At 39.2% G+C, this 22,274-nt stretch overlaps 5 protein-coding genes across 5 annotated transcripts; 2 read left to right on the forward strand and 3 right to left on the reverse strand.

Annotated features, from left to right (window-relative positions):
• Positions 1-2,481: 2,481 nt before the first annotated feature.
• LOC137708841 (mitogen-activated protein kinase kinase kinase 20-like) lies at positions 2,482-4,466 on the forward strand. Its single transcript, XM_068447997.1, has one exon. It carries the CDS (start codon positions 2,940-2,942, stop codon positions 4,008-4,010), a length of 1,071 nt encoding a protein of 356 aa, XP_068304098.1. The 5' UTR covers positions 2,482-2,939; the 3' UTR covers positions 4,011-4,466.
• A 117-nt stretch (positions 4,467-4,583) lies between these two features.
• Positions 4,584-6,763, reverse strand: LOC137708842 (reticulon-like protein B22). The gene is made up of 4 exons (XM_068447998.1): positions 6,532-6,763; positions 5,573-5,714; positions 4,872-4,941; positions 4,584-4,762 (listed from the first exon to the last, which is right to left on the reverse strand). Exons 1-4 carry the CDS (start codon positions 6,717-6,719, stop codon positions 4,623-4,625), a joined length of 540 nt encoding a protein of 179 aa, XP_068304099.1. The 5' UTR covers positions 6,720-6,763; the 3' UTR covers positions 4,584-4,622.
• Positions 6,764-9,158: 2,395 nt separating this feature from the next.
• On the reverse strand, positions 9,159-11,400 carry LOC137749146 (uncharacterized). The gene is made up of 2 exons (XM_068489259.1): positions 10,289-11,400; positions 9,159-9,977 (listed from the first exon to the last, which is right to left on the reverse strand). Exons 1-2 carry the CDS (start codon positions 11,349-11,351, stop codon positions 9,940-9,942), a joined length of 1,101 nt encoding a protein of 366 aa, XP_068345360.1. The 5' UTR covers positions 11,352-11,400; the 3' UTR covers positions 9,159-9,939.
• A 2,754-nt stretch (positions 11,401-14,154) lies between these two features.
• Positions 14,155-15,678, forward strand: LOC137709045 (uncharacterized). The gene is made up of 3 exons (XM_068448187.1): positions 14,155-14,313; positions 15,053-15,437; positions 15,550-15,678. The coding sequence occupies exons 1-3, from the start codon at positions 14,183-14,185 to the stop codon at positions 15,676-15,678; spliced, it is 645 nt and encodes a 214-aa protein (XP_068304288.1). The 5' UTR covers positions 14,155-14,182.
• Positions 15,679-18,488: 2,810 nt separating this feature from the next.
• LOC137709489 (probable mitochondrial adenine nucleotide transporter BTL1) lies at positions 18,489-21,889 on the reverse strand. The gene is made up of 5 exons (XM_068448582.1): positions 21,599-21,889; positions 21,111-21,205; positions 20,132-20,465; positions 19,618-19,855; positions 18,489-18,941 (listed from the first exon to the last, which is right to left on the reverse strand). Exons 1-5 carry the CDS (start codon positions 21,770-21,772, stop codon positions 18,691-18,693), a joined length of 1,092 nt encoding a protein of 363 aa, XP_068304683.1. The 5' UTR covers positions 21,773-21,889; the 3' UTR covers positions 18,489-18,690.
• Positions 21,890-22,274: the final 385 nt, after the last annotated feature.

A 22,274-nucleotide genomic window follows, 5' to 3' on the forward strand; every position in this document is an offset into this window, starting at 1 on the left:
TTTTGGTTTTCGAAGGATTTGACAGTATTTCGAAGGATTCGAAAGGGGGTGGAATGTGCGCGAGGATCCCGAGCAAACGACGCCTACCTACTGTAAGTACAAATTTTAGTTCGTTTTGTGCTTCGTTGCTTCCCTTATTTTATTCCCATTATTCTGGGTTTGTTGATTCCAAAATCTTTGTTGGCGATCTGTGGGTTTCATTGATTGTTTATTCGAAATGCTTACTGATATGTTGTAGAATGGGGGTCATGTGGGTGCTTTGTTTATTGTTGTCGAGAAAAAGGTTGTTTGGGTGCTGGTGGTCTAGGGAGTCCGATGGGTGCTTTGTATATTGTTTGGATGCTGGTGGTCCTGGGGGTCCTTTGGATTATTGTTTAACAAAAGTTCAAATTTGGGTGCTTTTATTTTGTTTATTCTAATGTTGGATAATGGAAGGTCTTTTTGGTGTTTTGTTTGTTGGAGATGGGTGGGTTGTTTTCAAATTGATTCAAAATGCTTACTGATTTGTTGGATAATAGGGTCCTTTTAGGTCCTTTTGTGCTTTTGTCTGTGATGTGCTTTGTGCTTTGTGCTTTGCTTTGTTGTTGGCTGTTGAATATGTTGAATTGCAATTTTTTACATTTGGGGTGAGTGTGTTCCTAAGGTTTGTTGGCTACACTAACTGGGGTCTTTTTGGTGCTTTTTTGTTGGTGAAAAAGATGTAGTGTTTTCTTTGTGTTAGGGCTTAGGGCTTATGGGGCTTAGGCAAAAGCCTATTATAACTATGCTGCAAATGATTCACACTGTTGATGAAGAGAATTCAAATGAGGCGAGGTATAATGATGAAGCAAGTAGGAGATCTTTGCCCTAAGATTAAGAAGAAGTTGGAAGAAGCCAAACTCTTAAGTGGCAGATGCATTGCACAATGGTCAAGAGAGAAAAACCTAAGGATTATGTGGATGCTTACTATTCAAAGGCACGGTACTTGGAAGTTTATTCTCACTTAACAATGTCAATGAATGGTATGTCATTGTGGGAGGATACTAAAAACCCACCAATCTTGCCTCCATTATATACAAGGCAACCTGGAAGACCAAGGAAGAAGAGAAACAAAGAAGCTGCTAAATTGGAGAAAGATGGTGAACAAACTCCCACCAACCCACCAAATAATCATAAAGGTCCTCCTAAGCCACTTAAGCTAGGAAGGAAAGGGCAAGGTGCTTTGAAGTGTACTATATGCAAGCAAGAAGGACATAATTCAAGGACCCATCATCGACATCTTCCTCCAAGGGACAAATAAGTAACATTTTGTACTTTCTTTAATCCTTTCACCCTTTAATCCTTTATTGAATGATTTTATCCTTTGTTATAGGCATCCAACCAGCAAAAGGGAGAGCATCATCATCAGCCGAAGCTGCACCTAGAAAGAGAACAAGGAAATCTAAGGTAAAAACTTAATCCTCTCCTTTGTAGTTTACAACAGCAAGTTTAGTTTAGAACCTTGCTTTGCATCTGACCTTTTGTAATGAACATTGAAATTAGGCATCACAAATAGAGGATGGTTCATCTACAAATCCTGAAGCTCATTCACCGAGAGCCACCAAGCAGAGAGACAAGGCAAACCAAGACCTAAAGATGCCAGAAATTATAACAAATTACTATTTTTTTAGTTCATGTTTTATGTGCAATAGGGACTGAAATTATGGTACATGGGTTCTGGAATTAGACATCACAAACATTGAATTTCTTTTGTTTTTTTTTTGAACTGATTAGGAACCTGAAAATGCACTATTTTGCTAGATGGATTTCAGTAGGTTTTTTGAATCAATGCACTGTGCATTTTGGGATATTTAAGGATGTCTAATGGATATCTTTGTAAATGTTGGATGGATTAACGATGCCATATGAACTATAGTTCATCTTTTGGTCTTTGCAAATGTTTTGTTTGAAGTGGACTTTGTGTTCATCTTTTGGTTATATCATGTGTTTATGTAGGATTTGTGTTTATCTCTAGCTTACATCATGTGTTTATGTAGAATTTCCATTTGGTTTTTTTAGGTTGTATTATCTTCCAAAATCGGACCCGTTAAAAAATTAATTGTTTTTAATAATATTTTTTTTGCTGCCGTGGACTAGTTTTGGCGGGAAAAATTATGTTGAAAAAAAATTTCAAAATTTTTTTTTGAAAAAATGACGTGGAAATCAATTTCGGCGGGAAATTTATGTGGCAGACCATGGGGAAGTTCATATGTGGAGATGGTGGGACCCAACTTCAGCCACGTCAGCATATAATGGAGGAATTAACAGACAACGTAACGGAGGTAGAATATTGCAACAAATTCGTATATAAGGTATGATATTGAAACTTTTTAAAGATGAGGTATGAAACCGTTAATGACTTAATAGTTGAGGTAATTCTGTGTAATTTACCATTTTTTCAATTCTAATTTGCTAATTTGACTTGAAATGAGGTAATTGGTAAGTTAGTTAAGATGGGCCAGATGGCGTAAGATCTACGGTCGAAGATATTTCAAATTTCAAATTTACGAAAGTATGTGATGTATTAAGATATTTTCTTTTGGTTGCATTAATTGGAGCGTAAGAACACCGCGAAGAAAATATGACCGTTGGAGACATAATTCCCTCCGCGCGCTTTCTTATATAAACCCCAATCCCTGAATTCCAACTCCCACTAGGAAATCCAAACTCTACTTCCCCCCAAATCCTCCTTACACAGTAGCGAATAGCGACCGCCTTCAATCCAACCAAACCCTAGAATTTTTTATTTTAATCGCGATTCTTTCGTCTTCGTCTTCTGCGTCGATCACTGACGCCGCCGACTTCACTCCTCCGCCGCCAACCAGTTCAGTCTCTCTGTTTCTTCTCTGATTACTCTGATTCTCTTCTTACCCATTCCATCGGTGCCTCTTTTGATCATTTTTTTCTGAACCCAGAAAACAATGGGTTCGATGAAGAGGAAGAGACCGGACGAACCAGAGAAGAGCTTTTTCCGTTCGAAATTCGAGTGGGTTCGAGGGCCGATGCTCGGGAGTGGGGGATTCGGGTCGGTTTATCTGGCGACCGTGAAAAAATCCAAGTTGGGTTGCGAGGGTTTCCCGACGGTGATGGCAGTGAAAACCTTCTCCAAGTCGAATGAGCTCGCGACGGAAAGTTCGTATCTGACCCTGTTTCGGGACTGCCCCTTTATTATCGGAAGCTATGGAACAAATCTGACCATTGGGGACGATGGTCACTTGAAGTGTAATGTGTTTTTGGAGTATGCCGATGGAGGAACAATTGGGGATTTGATCGAGAAATCGGGCGGTTCAGGGTTGTGCGAATCGGATGTGAGCAAGTATGCCAAAGCAATTCTGAAAGGGCTTGAGTACATTCATGAAAGGGGTTACGTGCATTGTGATTTGAAGCCGGATAACATATTGCTTGTGAGATCTGATTCTGGTTTTGTGCCGAAAATTGGGGACTTCGGGTTGGCAAAGATGGCGATGCAGAAGCTGTCACGCCAAGGCACATCAATGTATTTTTCTCCCGAAACTGTGACTCACAAAATTCAGGAGCAGCCTTCCGATATTTGGGCAGTAGGTTGCATTGTACTCGGGATGTTAACGGGGAGACAGCCATGGGAAGTGAAGGGCGGCGCTGACCTAAAGCCTCTTATTGCTTCAAAACTTCCCAATGTTCCTGGCTGGTTATCAGAAGATGCTAAAGACTTTTTGCGAAAATGCCTACTGAGGGACCCTTTCAAGAGATCCACAGCTGCTGAGCTATTGAAGCACTCGTTCGTGACAAAACTGGACAGGGTTGGAGAGGTTGAACCAGTAAAGGAGGTTGCTTCAGTGTCATCTCCGGAGCAATGCGATTATGGAAGCTTTATACCCCTCGGAAGCTGGAGTTCTGAAGAGGCAGTAGATTTTGGGCCAATTCCTCCTGTGGCAGTCTTGAACCCTAGACCGGTTATTCCAAGCACGGCTTGCCAAAAGGCGTCAAATTTTGCTGTAATGGGTGCAGCTTAGCTTTAATTGTTTCCATACCTGTTGACAAAGTCAGGGATGTGTACAGTGCAGCCATCTTCCGAAGGAGGTTGAGCTTGAGGAGGAAGTCTGATTATGTCCCCAAACATTTACTACAGTTAAGGCGCCGATTCTTCCTCTGGCACTCATGAGTCCAAGACCTGTGATTCCAACAACAGCGCATCAAAGGACTCAACTTTTGCAATAGAGGGTGCAGCTTAAGTCGAATTGTTTTGTTACCTGTTCTGCTGTTCATGGATTGGTGTAATACTTCATTATTCCACATCTGTAATTGTAAATTTTGACATGTAATATCTTCTTGGTGGCTGTATCGATTTCACTTTATATATATGGAATAATAGTTCCACTTTGATCCATTTATCTTTGTTTCCTTTTGTAGTTTTTAAGTTGCAGTTCTCAAGCTCATTCAACAGTTAAAGCTTTATGCCTTTTTCGAAACTTGTCAAAATATAAGTTGTTCACAAGTTGTAAAGCTCACTAAGCTTCTCCGATCCTTGCCCTTTTTCAATTTTTACGACACAATGATTCAATACCGTGTTAAGTAAAGGCACAAGGTTGTAGCAAAAGCCAGCATTTATTCAGCAATAGGGTCATTTAATCAACAATTTGTACAGTATCACTCTCGACAGCATCTTCCTCGGTTAGATCAGTTGTTCTCCTCAGAAATCGAGACAAACATGCACTGATTGACTCACTATTCTCCGCAACCATATAAAGGCAAAACAAGCATAGTCCTGTTTCAGGTGCAAACTCAATACATGTCCCGCTGAGCCAAAAGACCAAACTACTTTAAATCATTTCAGCTACGGAGAGGTAGGTAACAGATTTAAGAAACCAACGTACCAATATAGGCCACTGTAAGACCTGAAATCAACCGTCCCAAAGCCGATAGCATGTAGAGACTAAACACTATCTGGAGAAAGATTTACGTTGCATCTGTTAGCTGTGCGCAACCATCCCAACAAAAGGGAAAAACAAAAAAGATCAATTTGATGGACTAGCAGAGGCAAAAATTGTCTTCAAGCAGAATGCTTTTATTAGAGCAAAGAACCTGCCACCACATGCTGCCTTACTTAGGTTTAAGGTTCCACAAATAGATTGATATCTTGAAAAAATATAGTGAGGGCGACATGTACTCTGTGAAAAACTTTGTTCTCTTGTGTACTTCTATTAAAATTAAATTTCAGCTTCCACTTTGTTCTTAGAATATAATTTATAGTAAAACAAAGGTACATTATAAATTGTGCTCCCAGTGGTGTGAGATTCGTCATCAACATAAACATCAAAGTCTTCCCAATGAGAAACACACATGTGCAGATAAACAACATGCATATGCGGTTATATGCCAAAAGAAATCAAAATTCTGACAATTTCCAAGTTCTTAATACAGGTTTTTAACACCTCTCCCTTGATACTTAAAAGCAAGCGGCACTATATCTAAATGTAAGCTTTTGAAATTTATCATCCATACCAGCTAAGTTCTAGAAACTCTGCAACACCTCATATCAAGACAAAAATCCTTTTTAGGCATCAAGCATTCTTACCTTGAAAAACAACCTCTTGTCATGCCCTGTGGCCGCAACCCTCAATACAGACTCAGCTGCTCCTACGGTATTGGCTAACCACGCAACAATGCTATTAGCAGTGTCCTGCGAAATCTGCCAGTCAAGTGGATCCACTGGTACCCTAATCAACAATAAAATTAGATATTTGAACACAAAGATTACCATTCACCGCTACAATATTATCAAGTACGTAAAATCATTATATGGCATCGAGGCCTCTTATGAAATGGTACCATTGACATGTTTTTCGTTTGAAACTGACAGCATTTAATTTCAAAGAAATCACAATTTTTCAGTTCATCTATCATGGTACTAAGTACTAACTCTGGTACTTCTTCAATGCCCCATAACCTATTAAATTTCCAAATGCATCCACTAAATACAACCATAGAGTGTAGAAGAGCATCACAATCCAAACAAAACCCAAATTTCTTTAAGTATTTGTACTCAAACCGAATTAAGTACAAAAAAAGAAATTGCATTCACATTCAACCATTACCGGATAAAACCTGGTCCCCAAATCAGCCAACAACCCAATTACAAGAACTCAGAATCCCTAATCCACCATTAGTATAGTATCAATTGTAAAATTCATCTTTTGACATCAAACCCCCTAATCGATTCACCTATCATAGTAGTAACTTAATCGACTTACATTCGAATTCATTCATTCAATGCAACCCTACCAAAATCTAAACCAAAACCAAATTTCTCAAAAGCATTTGTAATCACACTAAATCAAATTATAACAAATTTGAATTCAGCTTCAAACAAAATCAGATTAAACCCCAAAACCCCAATCCAGCCAACAACCCAATAACAAGACCATAGAATCCCTAATTCCTCAAAAGTCAAAACCCACAGAAACAAATTACTCTCCTGAATTTTCCGGGGAGGCAGAGGAAAAGGGGAAAAATGGGAAATGTGGGAGGACTTACGAGACGTTCATTTGGCGAAAGAGGAGGCCGAGAATGGCAAGTGAGCAGAGGAGGACGATGAAGACGTCGGAGACGAGAGAGAGGAGGCTGGAGTTGCGGTGGGCGCAGTGGTAATAGACTAAGCTTCCGCATATTAGCACGACCGCCGGCTTCCCTACTTCCGATCGGTAATCCACCATTTCCTTCATTCCTTCATTTCTTCATTTCCTCATTTCCTCATCTCTTCATCTGGATGTGTTTCCTTCACTCTGTTTATTGAATTTTGATGTATATTTGCTTGATCTCAACGATTACAAGATGAAACATATATATAGGGAAAAAAAAGATCATAAGCCTAATTTTGCCTAACTTACCTATCTTGCTTGACTAACCTAACTTGCGTAACTTTGAACAAGAAAATTGACTAGCCTACCATTATTCCAACATGTTTATTTCCTGCATTTTAACACTCCCCCTCAAGTTGGAGTGTGAATGTCGATGACACCCAACTTGCTAATTAAGACCTCAAATTGTGCCGAGCTTAGTGGTTTGGTGAACAAGTCTGCAGGTTGATTCGAGGTCCGTATGTAAGCTGTTTGCACCATTCCCATTTGAATCTTCTCACGTACTAAGTGACAGTCTATCTCTATATGCTTCGTTCGTTCATGAAACACTGGGTTCGAAGCAATGTGCATGGCAGCTTGATTATCACAAAACATTGTGAGTGGTTGTGCATGATTTACTTGCAAGTCCTTCAAAATGTTTCTTAGCCATATAACTTCACAACAAGTAGTAGCCATAGAACGGTATTCTGCCTCTGCACTGGAACGAGATATTGTGTTTTGTTTCTTCGTTTTCCAAGATATCGGTGCTTGTCCAAGGAAGATACAATAACCGGTTATTGACCTTCTAGTGTCTTTACACCGAGCCCAATCAGCATCACAAAAGGCTTGTAATTGTAGTGAACCTGTAGAAGGCAAAAGAATTCCCTGTCCAGGAGATTGTTTGATGTACCTGAGAACCTTATGCACCGCTTCAAGGTGTGGTTGTCGTGGCTTGTCCATGAATTGGCTCAACATATTAACCACATAAGTCAGGTCAAGTCGCGTGATGGTTAAGTAAATCAACCTTCCTACGAGTCGCCTGTATGAAGAAGGATCATGTAGGAGCGTCCCATCAGTTTGTGTAAGGGACAGGTTTGGTTCCATTGGTAATCGTGAGGGCTTCGCACCAAGGAACCCAGCATCTTCTAGTATCTCCAACGCATATTTGCGTTGGCACAAGGCAATCCCTTGTTTAGATCTTGCAACTTCTATCCCTAAAAAGTATTTGAGTTTTCCCAAATCCTTTAGTTTAAAATGTTGGGAAAGGAAGAGTTTAGTCTCTTCAATTTCTCTCAAATTGTTACCTGCAAGTATCACGTCATCAACATACACAAGTAATGCCATGAAACTGCCTTGACGGTTTCGGACGAACAATGAGTAATCTGACCATGATTGATGAAAACCAGCAGTCTTGAGAGCACTAGACAGCTTGATAAACCATTGTCTCGAGGCCTGTTTTAAACCATAAATGGATTTGTGTAATTTGCATACTTGTGTCTCCCCTTTTCGTCCGAACCCAGGAGGCAGGGACATATAAACCTCCTCGTATAAGTCACCATGAAAGAATGCGTTGTTCACATCAAGTTGATGAAGATGCCAGCCTCGTATGGAGGCAATACTCAGGAGGACGCGGACGGTGGTGAGCTTGGCAACTGGAGCAAAAGTTTCCCGATAATCAAGCCCCTCAATTTGACTGTAGCCTTTAGCAACGAGACGAGCTTTGTAGCGTTCAACACTACCGTCAGGTTTAAGCTTCACCTTATAGATCCATTTGCAACCGATGGGATGTTTGTGAGGTGGTAAGGGCACAAGAGTCCAAGTGTGATTGTCATGAAGGGCAACAATCTCTTTTTGCATGACGTCACGCCATTTTGGATCCTGAACAGCCTGCGAAAAACTGGTGGGTTCTTTGATAATGGTGAGGGTTGTGAGAAAGGTTTTGTGAGTGGGGGATACATGGTCATAAGATAAATAATGAGATATGGGGTGAGATGTACCTGATGACTGGACCATGCTTGTGGAAGATGTGGGAGCAACACGGGAAGGGAGGACCACCTCAACATGAAAGTCCTGCAAAAATGTGGAAGTTTTGGTCGGTCGAGTGCTACGACGGAGTGGACGTGGTTGGTCTGGTGATGGAATGGTTGGAGGTGGTGAAGAGTGTAGAGTATGTGTAGGGTATGTGGAGGTGGGTAAGAGTGGTGAAGGTGTTGATAAGGTATCTGGTGGTGGAGTTGTAGTAGGTAAAGGAGATGAGAGTGGTGTGATGTCGGTAAGTGTGGGAGAGGTGGTGTTTATGTCTTCGGGTGCAAGGCTTGAGTGCGACTCAATGGGAGAGGTCAAGTCAAACATGATGGATGAGGGTGTAATGTTTGATGGAGACGGGGCAGCGGAAGTGGTATGATTTTGGAATGGAAAATGATTTTCAAAAAAAACAACATCCCTAGAAACAAAAGTCTTATTGTGTTTTATATCAAACAATTTATAACCCTTTTGACCATAAGGATACCCAAGAAAAATGCATTGAATTGCACGGGGGTCGAATTTAGAGGGCCTTTGGGCGTGTGTAGAAGCAAAACATAAACTACCGAAAACCTTTAAATGGGAATAGTTAGGTGCTTTGTGAAACAGTTTTTCGTAAGGTGTTTTACCTTGGAGAAGTGGAGTGGGTGTTCTATTGATGAGGTAAGCTGAGGTTAAGATTGCATCCCCCCAAAAACGTTTTGGCAAACAAGCTTGAAAGAGCAAAGCCCGAGCAACATTGAGCAAATGTCGGTGTTTACGTTCGGCAACACCATTTTGTTGTGGTGTGTTGACACAACTAGATTGATGTATGATGCCTTTGAGAGCATAAAATTGCTCAAGCTTAAACTCAGGGCCATTGTCACTTCGTATGATTTGAACTCTGGTATTGAATTGAGTCTCAATCATTTGAATGAATCCAACTAAAATGTCTTTTGTGTCAGATTTATGTTTCATCAAATAAACCCAAGTGCTTCTAGTGTAGTCATCTACGATGGTAAGGAAATACTTGGCACCTGAAATAGAAGCAACTTGATAACCACCCCAAATATCAATATGCAATAATTCAAAACATGATTTGGTAGAAATAGAGCTCAAAGGAAAGGGTGATCTTGTTTGTTTGGCCAATGGGCAAATTAAACATTTTTCCAAATCACAAGCCTTATTGTTAAATAAAGGTAATAACGAAGTGGCTTTATGAGATGGGTGTCCTAGGCGTTGGTGCCAAAGCTTTGGTGAGACGGTTTGAATATTGTTGCATGTTCCTTTCTTTGATGGGTCGAGGTAGTAAAGTCCATCCCTTTCAGTTCTTGTCCCAATCATCTTCCCCGAGCGAAGGTCCTGAATGACACAAAATTGGGTGAAGAAAATGGTGACATATAAGGAATCATAGGCTAGTTTACTGATAGATATTAAATTCAACCTAAAGAACAGCACACATAGGACATTTTCAAGGATGAGATTATGAGAAAAAACAACTTGTCCAATGTGAGTGACTTTGGCAACGGAACCATCTGGCAGTTCAACTGTATGATTTTCAACAGCTCGTGAGTGTGTAAGGAGACTAGGACTGCAAACTATGTGATCCGTGGCACCACTGTCCATGATCCAAATACTTTTGGTTCCTTTACATGGAAAAGAGAAGGCTTTACCTGAAAGTTCTTCATGACTAGGAGGATTACTGACTTGATTGGCAAATGATGATTTGTTCTTGTTCAACATCTGAAGGATTTGCTTGCAGTCCTCCTGAGAGAACGGGAAATTAGGCACTGTCTCTTGCTTGTTACTTTGTGAAACTTGATTGCCCTTTGAAGAAAAGAGACGATTGGATTCGGTCTCTGTGGCTGCTTTCCGTTTTCGACAGAAATCGAAGGTGTGGCCTTTCCATCCGCAAAAAGTGCACTTGAGATGTGCACGACAATTTTTGGTGATGTGATTGGTTTTATTGCACTTTCCACATCGCATCTCCTTGTCTTCAGGTGTAGGTTCTCGCGACAGATTCTTCACTGCAAAGACAACAGTTTCTAGTTGTGTGCTTTTTCCATTGGAAACCTCTGCCTGGCGTTCATGTCGAAGGACCAATGCATATGCCTTGTTCACCATAGGCAGTGGTTCGAGAAGAAGAGTATTGCTTCGAACCGTAGCATACGATTCGTTCAGTCCCATAAGGAACTTCATGGTTTTCTGAGTTTCAACATATGAGTTCATCTCATTCTTTGTTCCACAACTGCATGCTGGAATGGAACACAAAGTATCACGTTCATCCCATAAACTTTTAAGTTTAGTGAAGTAAGAACTTACACTCATATTGCTTTGGACGCAATCATGAATCTCGTTCTTAACATGGAACAGCTGAACTATATTCACATGTGAGAACCTCTCTTGCAGATCGGTCCACATTTGTCGAGCATCCTTGTAGTTGATGACACTCCCTGAAATCTCCTTTGACATGGAGCCTAGTAGCCATGTCTTGACCAAGTTGTTGCAGCGATTCCATTGCTGCAGCTCCTCAAAATTATCCTCACTTGGTTTGTTGATCGTCCCATCAACAAAACCAAGTTTGTTCTTGACCGTTAAGGCCATACTCATGGATTGAACCCATGTGTTGTAGTTGTCTTCCACCAATGGTTGTGGTACGAGGATTGCACCAGGTTGATCCGAGTGGTGGAGATAGAGCGGGTGGTTGGGACTTTCCCATTTTGAATGAGAGGCCATGCCTAGAATGGTTGACCTCGTGGCTGCTTTAGAGTTGTGTTTTGTGGTTTTTTTTTTTTTTTTTTTTTTTTTTTCAGATCACAGCTCTGATACCATATTGAATTTTGATGTATATTTGCTTGATCTCAACGATTACAAGATGAAACATATATATAGGGAAGAAAAAGATCATAAGCCTAATTTTGCCTAACTTACCTATCTTGCTTGACTAACCTAACTTGCCTAACTTTGAACAAGAAAATTGACTAGCCTACCATTATTCCAACATGTTTATTTCCTGCATTTTAACACTGTTTTTTTCTTCATTTTTTGGTCAAATCCGTTACTGGGCTCAGATATTTGGCAAATTTTTATTTATTGTATATTTGTAAAATAGATGTTCTTTATTTTAATTTTTGAGTTTTTTTTTTTTTGAACAAATTGCAACAATTATGATTGATTATTTGAGTTTGTTTCCACAAACTAAAGAAAAAGCATTTGACTAAGAAAAAACAATGCAAATTAAAACAAAATTATATTTTAATAATGGTTATACACTGTGGGCTTCTATACTTTTATACAAATTAAACACACACACATATATATATATATATATATATATATTATAATAAATGATAAGATAATGCACGCTAATTCAACTAAACTATGGGGGAGGAAAAAATTTCAATCCAAAATGCAGTAGATTGAAGAAGAAGGGTTGTTTTTAGAAGCAAGATAGAGTTTCTTCTACTTTCTGTTACTTTGGATGACACACCCCGACCGAGATCAGGGAGTGCTAGCCGTCACACGAAGGTGACGTAACCATGTGCACGTGCGGAAGCTAATAGAGTAGTAATATAAAAAGTACGAATAATTAGAAACTAGCATACAAGGTACTAAAACAAGTGCTAGCGCAAGTGAAACACAAATTCAAAGCAGGTCTACAGCAGTCCAAAAGAAGGATGCGACAATAGTACACCCGAAGGTGACCCTACAATGGTGAGTGTCTGTCAGAAACGCCGGAAAAGCCCTCTGGGAAACCACCGAAACTGCTAATCAACTAGAACCTGGAGGGGCGCAAAACAAAAGCGTGAGTGGGCAAAAACAAAGCTTTTCTAAAACCATTTAGTAAAATACATTCTAACCCTTCGCCGTAAAACCTGTATACTTCCCAAAAAATAACATATATACGTATGTATAGATGTGCCAAACATGCTCAAGGGTATGCCAATCATGCTTAAGAGAATGCCATGTCAAAACCTCATAATGAAGTGCAAGTGCTCAGGTATATCTCATAACGATAACATATAATCTGGCAGCCGGAGTCACTTAACGTGACCTGTACGGCTGCATATAGAGCTCAAATCTCAAACTCAACAACTGAACCTGCCCACGAGTCGGAACCGCCTAAAGTGGTCTGTACGACAGGCCTGGGTGTAAAACATATATACGCTCTAGTGCTACGATCACCTAAAGTGGTCGGTGCGAGACAGCGAGACGGTTGGTGCAATTGGTCTTTCTCTCTTTATGGGCGTCTCCAATTATCAGACGGAGAGCAAAGGTGGCGGGGAGAATAGAGACGGCGAGAGAAGGAGACATGGAGAATGGCGAGGGCAAGAGAGAGAGCTGAGTTTGCGCAAGACAGAGGAAAGAGAATCCGACTAATAATACATGTGTTTTGGACGGTTTTACCAAGCATGTCTATACAATATAAAATAAGTGGGCTGGTTAAATTAATTCGGTACCTATTTAATACGGGAGGATATTAAACAATCGGGTTAGTATTATTAGTCATATCTGGTCTCTTAGACAAACTATCAAACGATTAAACTTAGCTTGATCTGAAAAGTTAATTAACAATTAAACAAGCTCTTATATGGGCTTATTTTAGGTCATTAAAAATAAGAGGCCTAGTTAGATCTAACCCAACCAAAGCTAATTTCTACAACTAGTCCAATTTAAGTCAATTTTATGTATCAACAAGTGTGCTCTTAACGAGTCGATTTTTCCCACAATTGTACACAAGCATGCCAATTTCTTGTTTGGCCATGTTTTTCAAGTAAAATTCCAATTTCATTGGATTAGTGATACACATTTCCAATGAGTAGAAGGATGTTGATGTTCAAGGGCTTGTCTCACGCAGATTCAGAAAGACGAGCCAACAAGTCAACGGTCCACTACTATTAATGGATATTGTCATCCAATGTATATCTTATTGCTTACACGACATACATGTGTAAGAGTTTTATAAAAAAATGTGTTGCCTAACTTGTATCTAATAACTTTTGTTGTGCTTTTAACCAAAGCACTCTCAACAACGAAAAAAAAAAAATCATAAATAAAAGTGATTTGAAAATCAAGGGAAAATTAATGAAAATGATTTGAAAATTTTGAGTTTTAACGATAAAGACAAAATAAAGAGTAAAATGAATAGTAACAAGATTGAATTTTTAGGATAAAAATGTGATTTTTCATTAAAATAAATAATACCGAAAGTTTTTCGTTAAAATTCTTTTAGAATCAAACATTCTTGGACGTACCCCCTAAAGTCCAGTAGTTGATCAGCCCACGAAGCCCAATTACCCCAAAGGGGAGATGGCGGTAAAATGAGTCCGGACATCGAACTTGCCCTTTCCAAGTTTTAATCACATTTAAATGACCCGTATACCCCTCCCCGGCGTCCAAATTCCAATCCCTATTTATTCTCCTTTTTCCCTCTCTCTCCCTCTCTCTCTCTCTCTCTCTCTCTCTCTCTACCATCTGAATTTCTCGGACTCGTGCTCTCCCTCCATGGTCTCTCTCTCTACAGAAAACCCTAGTTAATTGTAATTCAAGAAATTCTAACAGGATCAATGGAGAAGAAACTATCCTCGAGAAGAGAGCTGTTGGACCGCTGGAGAGTCATTGAGGAGGAAGCGGACGAAGACGACGATCGCATTGACCCCTCCAAACGGCACCGTCTCCACCACAACAAAGAACAATGGTGCCCCCCCCTCTCTCACTTAGATTTTAGTTTAGTTCCGTTTATCATTGTTTTCAAAAAGCGTAATCTTTTGAAATGGGAAACAGTTATCATTATTGATTTTATTTACATTCTAGCTGGTTTTTGTTAGTAATCTTGTTCGGTTTTGGTGGTATAAGTAAATTGAAGAAGTTGAGTTAGGAGCGGAAATGTTGAATTCGATTAGCAGCGTAGGAAATGGAAGCATGTGGGAGATGGAAAGTGTGATTTTTAGTGAGTGGAGGTAAGAAATGGAAGAAATAGAGAACTTTAGTTTATTACTATTACACTAAGACTACAAGCATCGACATTGTTGTTTAACCGATTGTGATCCTTAGCGGAGTTGTAAGAAACAAACTACATTATTAGGATGTTTGTTTCTGTCTATGGTTCACATTAACTTCTTCATGGATTTGTCTGATCGAGGAACTCTTAGGTGGAGAAGCTGTTTTTCAGTTCAACCTTCTTTCTTAACTGTTACCCCTTTAAAGTAAATAAATTTTAAACATAGACTTATTTACGAGATATTTTGAGCTACCGATTCATCTCTCACTTTCTTTCTCTTTGCTGCGCAAGATTGAATTCAAGAACCACGTGAACCTGAGAATGCGAGCATGCATGCTTCAAGTTTATTTGATGGTTTGCTATTCGTAATGAGTTGACAGGCTCTATATGTATTTGTTTATTTTTAACATTTAGGATTTATTTGGCATTGTTTCAGGTTTGCAGATGCATTTAGTTTCTTGATCTGTTTGCCAAAAGAAAATCATATTTGGTGTGGGTCGTGGGACTTAATGGGGCCTCTTCTGGAGACATTTTATAACTACTTCAAAGATGACAATGCTGATTCTCCTCTTAGACAACTATGGAGGAGAATCTCTGAGGAAATGCGGCAGTGCATCCAGTGCATTTCCCAGCACTATCAAGCCCAAGAGATGTATATCATGGAGTATGAGACAAGTTCTATTGGTCCCCTCTTGGATGTTTTGCGAAGTCTCGATGAGGAAAGAGTGACACAGCACTTGATAGAGATAAATACTAAATTAGCCCGAAAAGAATATGATGCTGCCCGTGATAATGCAGAAGTCATTAGTGTCATGTATGAGGTATGTCAGTGTTCTCGTATGGACTTATTTTGTATGATACGGTTAGCATAGTATAACTTAATCAGAATGGAATTGACATTGATTTGATTGTTTTTTGTTAATTGGTTCACAGGTTCTAATGTTCCCTGTATTATTGGATGATGAGTCCTTATTCACTGAGTTTGAAAGATTCATTGAAGCAGTTGACAGCATGCATGAACTGGCTCTGGCTGGACAGCAACAGTTTCCGGTATTTTGTTGATAGGTATATACGGAAAACAAAAGCCCACTCACTGGTATGTGGAAGGGTCGTAGCCCCCCTGCCTCGAGTGACCACGCTCGTCCTCGGGATACGTATCTCCTATATGCGAAACAACTGCAAAAACGTTATTTTTAAAACACATAACCAACTTCTCATACATTGCTCAAATTGGACAAATGAATATACCAACATGCTCTACACAACCTCAGGATCACAACCATATTTTTAGAAAAATTTTCCACCGCCGCACGCGCCCCCACGCGCCGGCCAAGGCACGGCCACACACGCCGGCCACGCGCAGGCACGTGCCCGGCACGCTGACGGCGTCAACTGACGCCGTGAGGAATATTCCGTTAGTTCTAACGGATTCCGTCAACGGCGTCAGGAATATTCCGTCAGATTTGACGAAATATTCTGTCACCTTCTCCGGCGACGTCGCCGGCGCCGGAAACTGGAAAAATTTTCTAACCTCGTTTTCTCTCTCGTTTCTCAACCATTTTTCACGTTTCTTGAACCAAATTGAAGCCCTAGACTAGTAGAACAACGTTATACAAGTTTCAAGGGCTAAAAATCACCAGATCATACCTGTCCACACAAACCAAAACCGGCCAACTTCGAACCAGGCTATTCCGACGTCCAAATTTGTCCAACGAGTTACTCCGGGACTCCTGGGAACCTCACTAAGACATCTACGAGCTTCAAAATTCCAAAAACGTACTAGATTAATGTTTGCATGAACAGTACACAAATCTGCCATTGTCGAATCGACGTGAAAACGACGGATTTCTTACCTGAAAATGGTACGACTGTGCTCCCACGAACTTCACGATCTCGACTGTGCCCTTAGTTTCCTCGATCTGTGATGATTTAGTGTAGTTGTGTGTGTGTCCGTACGAGTTCGAAGGAAGAAGAAGAAAGAAGGGAGCTCGGGAGAGAGAGAGACAGGGAAAGAGACAGAGAAAGGGATAGAGACAGTGAGAGTGTGTGTGTGGCCCAGTACCTGCCAACACCACACCAAGTAACCAAAAACATGACGAAAACGAACTAGGGGCAAATTTGTAATTTCACACGTACGTTAACATGAATTTTGGGACGGGCTGTCACATTGGAGTTTGGATCCATTATTTTGACAAAAAATATTTTTTTCTTATTTAACACACCCAATTTTAATCCCAACTTTTAAAAAAAGTTGTTTTTAAAATAATTTTAACAATGCTAAACCAACCCTAAATGGTGTCATAACTTTCATTTGGCTTAAAATTTTTTTTTTTTTTTTTCTGTTTTCATTATTTGTTTTTTTTGTCGGATTTTCTTTTTCTGGTTTTCATGGTTTTAGAACGCACTCTCTTATAACATTTTTATTCTTTTTGTTAATTCCATCCATTTTCTGTTAAATTTTCAAAAAAACAATTTTGAGACAAATAATAATTTCTGATCCAAAAACTTTTATTAACGCAAACAAGAATAAAACAGAATTTTGATCAACTAGAGTCCGGAACCAAAGTTTTCCATATATAAATAAGCTTCTTCTCAAAGCTCCTACGACTCCCACCTAGGGGTGACTTTGGATATCCCCTCAATTTCTTTCAATTTTATTTTGTTGTCTTACATAATTTTTAGAGTTATAATGGTGGTTGTCATCGTGGGAAGAGATTAAAATTGAGACATATGTACAAGAAGTAGAAAAAAAAAGTTAAATCATATCATTTGATCTAGTCACTTACTGTCAACTTTATTAAGGTGAAAACTAAACTGATTGCGTTGTGTATGTTTTAGCATAACTCCTAGACGCCTTTCAAAATGTGATCACGTATTCCCTACCCACAAAAGCATGAAATGCCTTAGCGAAGCCACCAGGTTTCTTTTTAAGAATAAAGAAAAAACTTTTTTCAATTGCTGTAACTCGCGTTTTCTTATTTTGTCTCCTTTTTATCTCTTTTGTCTATGAAAGAAAGATGCAGGTTAATCCTAGTACATCTTAAAAGTATTTTTCATTTTCAAATGAAATTTCCGCTAGGGATCACTAGTTTTCTGGAAGGTTACTTTGATCCGATGTGAACTTGCTTATAAAGTGATGCCGGAGCTCGGCATGGCCTTCAGAACAGCTTGCACCTCGCCCTCGGAAAATTAAAGGAAAAATTAACAATGAGGTAGGGAAAATTGTAGCAATACTTTCTCAACTAAAAATTCATGATCATTGGCATCAAAACATGCAACTCTGGTCATTTTCGTCAATTTCGTCAAAATTCTATTAAAATGAGTTATGTTCGAATGATCATTGCTAGAATTGGATTAAAATTGAGAGATCATTGCTCCAATTGAGTTAAAGTTAAGAGATCATTTTTCCAATTAGGTTAAAGTTGAGAGATCATTACTCCAATTGAGTTAAAGTTAAGAGATCATTTCTTTAATTAGGTTAAAGTTGAGGAATCATTGCTGCAATTGTTCTCATTTGGTTTTCCATATTTGCCCATTAGCTTCATGTGCATAACATGTGACTTAATTTGACAAAAGTTCTAACGGAGTTGACGAAAACGACCATAGCTGCACATTTTGATGAGTTAAGAGACCAATGCTTATAAAATTTTAATTGAGGGCTCATTGCTACAATTTCCAAGTACAAAATCATTGCTGAATTGGGCGAAATTTGAACTTATATGGCAAAAAAAGTATATTGATAAAAAGGCACTATGTTGTAATGGTACAACACATTCATCGGTACTTCATATTCCTTGTAAGGCACATAACTGAAGCTCAGCTGACCGTTTGGTTAAAAAAACAACCGGAAACCAGCCCCAACCGAAAACCGAAAACCGAAAAAAGAAGAAGAAGAAAGTAAAACTCTCAACGGATGCAAGATCAACCAAACTAGCCTAGGCCTGCGTAAAACAACCTAGACGTAACTTCAACGAATTAGTCGACACCTCCCGCCTGGTAATTTACACCAGTTGAGATCCCAATGTGAGTTTAAACTATGATCCTATGTGAAACCTTGCTTGAGCTTGTTACAGCTTATAAGGTATGTCCCTGAACAAGCAATATGTCCTTCCAAGCTTCATAAAACATCCAGGTGATGCCGGAGGATGGCATGACCTTCAAGCAGCTTGCACCCCACCCTCTGTAAAGTCCCCGCAAACCTTCTTCCCGGATGACTTCTGAAAGTGCTGCTAACATGTGCGGTGGGCACTTGCCTTTCAAAGCTCCAACCATCAGCCGTTTCCTGGCCACCTCCAATGGAAAGCTGATTGTGCTAGCCGTAAAACCTAGACATGTTCAAGTAAGCTATTAGATAATCAAGTGGTCAGGATACGATACTATACTCTGTGAAGAAAATTATTCATCCAATCATTGAAAATTATTCATCCAATCATTCAGCAAAAGAGCGCCGATGTTTCAAAGTTCTGCATACAAGTTGCAAAATTGACAAGTAATTTTACTCAGTCTACTTCCCTAATTATGCAGTTCATTCATATTTCTTGTGTCCAAGAGGTGGAAGACCTGAGACTATCAGAATAAAGTCGGTGAACTACAACTTCATTGTCCAATAATCGATAAGTAGCCCAAACAAATCAACATAACTCTTCCATACTTCTAATTAGTAATTTACACAAAAATTACATAAATTGTTGCATCACACTGACATTAACAAAAGCTTTTTCCACAGGATGCATGTTTTACTAAACTGATGAACAAAAGGTTATATGCCGTCGGTAGGCAAAATACTCAAAATAGAATGCAAAAAGAAAATGCTTCAATAATCTTCACGACTTGAGACATATTATTCTTTAAAAAATGGACCATGACATAAGAATTAGGATCCACAATGTCCAAAAACTAATCAAACCCGAAACAAGATTTGAAAGGGAAAAGAAAAAGAGAGGTAAATGGTTTGCACTATCTTTTCAATTTGATTTACATAACCAAGGCCAAGTTTCTGACCTGCAAGAGCTCCGACCAGTAGCATCTCAGGACGGTTAAGAGACTCTTTATTCTTTGCTTGACAGTAGGATTTCTTCAATTTCTCATACATGAAATAGTAACATGTACTGTAAGGAAGCATCCCAATAAGTGTAGGTGAAAGACCAGAATAGCATGCAGCAATCCCACCCTCCTTATAAATCTTGCTGATTGCAATGCTTAAACTGGGATACGCCTCAGGAGACACGGTCAGCCGATCCTGTTGTATGAAATTAGAAGAAAGACACAATAAATAGTTAAATACCAAGAAAAAGTGTCAAACATTAGCAGTTCCTAATTAAAACATTGTACAGTGAAATTGTAAGGAGATGTAATCCAAGAGGATATAAAACGCAGAATATATTTCCACATGAACACACGAAAACCACACATATAAATGAAACACGGAAGATGAGATAGATAACATAGTCATCAGAAATGATATAATGTAGAGCAGGCCAGACTAAATTTCTATCCTCATAAAGTGTACCCGTACCTTTAGAACTTCAAGGGGATGACACACAAGTGTGCTAACAACTCCGGCAGCAGCACCAGCCACAGCGACAGGGGAAATCCAGGAGATAGAGAAGTTCAAGGTTACAGGACCAATCTGCACCTTTGGGGATTCACCCTGCTTCCACTTTTCTTGTGTCGATGTCATTGCTCGTTTAACGCACTCAAATGTTCCAAACTCAACAGCTTGTGTGGGGATTATGCGAAGCATGTTGACTGCATTTCCAGCCCACAGTCCTTGCCACCCTTGCTTCTCAATGACCTCTAAGAAACTGCCACAAATGTGTCTAGATCCGACACCAACTACCATTCTGGTTCTGCACATATCAAATCCAACAAATTATGATCATGTATCAACACTTACAAAATAATCTTCATGAATTACATGTCATTACATATTTTCAAAATGGTCTGAACGAAAATAATCTTCATGAGTTACATGTCATTACATATTTTTCAAAATGGTCTGAATGTAAGCTATTTGAAATTCAAATCGTTACAAAAACCACTTATAAGAAACCCTTGGAAAATCCTCTAACTTCCCTAGACTTTTTCCAAAACTGTAACATGTTAGTGGAAGAAATTAAATAAATTTGTCCCATAGCTCAGCCACCCTCACATAAACTCGATCGAACACTACAACATTGAAATTCATATAGGGGAGTGTTATTAAACATACCACATTAGGATTAATTCATAACAAAATCTATTCCATTTTTTTTTTTTTTAATTAAAACAAGACTATTTCCATCCGTCCCCATTACATCTCAGTACCTTATATACGGAGTCTACAGACATCAAATATAAACCCAACATTGTTGTCTTCAGGACTTTCGTTGTTAAATGAGCTAATTTCGGGTAGGATAACACTTCTTCACTTATATATGCTCATATAAACACAAAGCATCAAATGCAATGACTACTGACAACATTTTAAAGAGGGTGAAACAGCAACCACTAACCTGATGGTCTCAAGAGGAGCAAGAACAGCTTTGGTCATTGCCCCTGCTAAAGCGCCGCTTAAGAACTCTCTAAATTCTCTCGTCTTCGAGAAATCCTGAAGCACATCAAGGCACACTTTTTGTGATACCAATGACAAAATAGCATGGTATTTTATTTTTGGCCCTTAAAATTATGCCCAATAAATCGATATGAAATTCTATTGAAGAATGATACCAAAAGTCCCATCTTTTTCAATATTTGAACTTTTCCAAAAAAGAGGCATCTCATTCTCAGAGTTCAGGGACACAATAATTAAACAAAAGAAACAAATTAGATGGCAAATTTCCACACTGGGTTTTTGTTCCTGAACAAAAATTATCCATATAACTCCATTTCCCTGACTTTTATGCCATTTTCTCAGCAACCAAACAGACCAATAAGAAAAAAAATAAAAAATTTCCCTTCAGATTATAATCAAGAGGCGCAAAAAAGAAGTTGGGGGACTTACTCTGAGGGGCTGGGAGAGGTCAGGGAGCTGAAATCGGAGCTCGAATTTCGGGTGGGCAGCCTCCTTCTCAAGCTCAAGCTTTTTGGGAAGTATGGCCATACTGTACACATCCCCAAAAACCCCACCACCACTGTACTTCTTCTCCTTCTTCAGAGACTGTGATTCAAATGCCATGCTTTTCCTTATCAGTATCAAAAAGCAACGCAAAATCCCCCAAAATAAAAAACTATTCAATCAAATGCAGATATCTGTATCAAAAAATGAAATAAATTCCAAAAGAATATGCAGTCTTTTTTTCTTAGATTCTTATTGCATAAAGCCTGCACATATATATATATATATATATATATATTTGTCTCTCTCCGTTTCATCAAATATATATATATATATATATATATATATTTGATGAAACGGAGAGTGTATATATATATTTGATGAAACGGAGAGAGAGAGAGAGAGGGACGTGGGTTTGGAATTGACATGCCTGAGAGAGGGAGAGGGAGTGGGGTTTTGGGGACATTGATTTTTCTTTGGGGGGTTTGGTTTTTTGCTGCCTTTTGTGACCCGCCGAGTCTCTCGTCAAGTTTCTCAAACGTTTATGCTGTGGTTGTTTAAAGTTTCTTGGGTATTTATGGCGACACACAAGGGAGAACACTTGGCCACTCTCCCATTTGCG

The sequence above is a fragment of the Pyrus communis genome, chromosome 11 (assembly GCF_963583255.1).
Source record: "Pyrus communis chromosome 11, drPyrComm1.1, whole genome shotgun sequence".
Lineage (NCBI taxonomy): Eukaryota > Viridiplantae > Streptophyta > Magnoliopsida > Rosales > Rosaceae > Pyrus > Pyrus communis.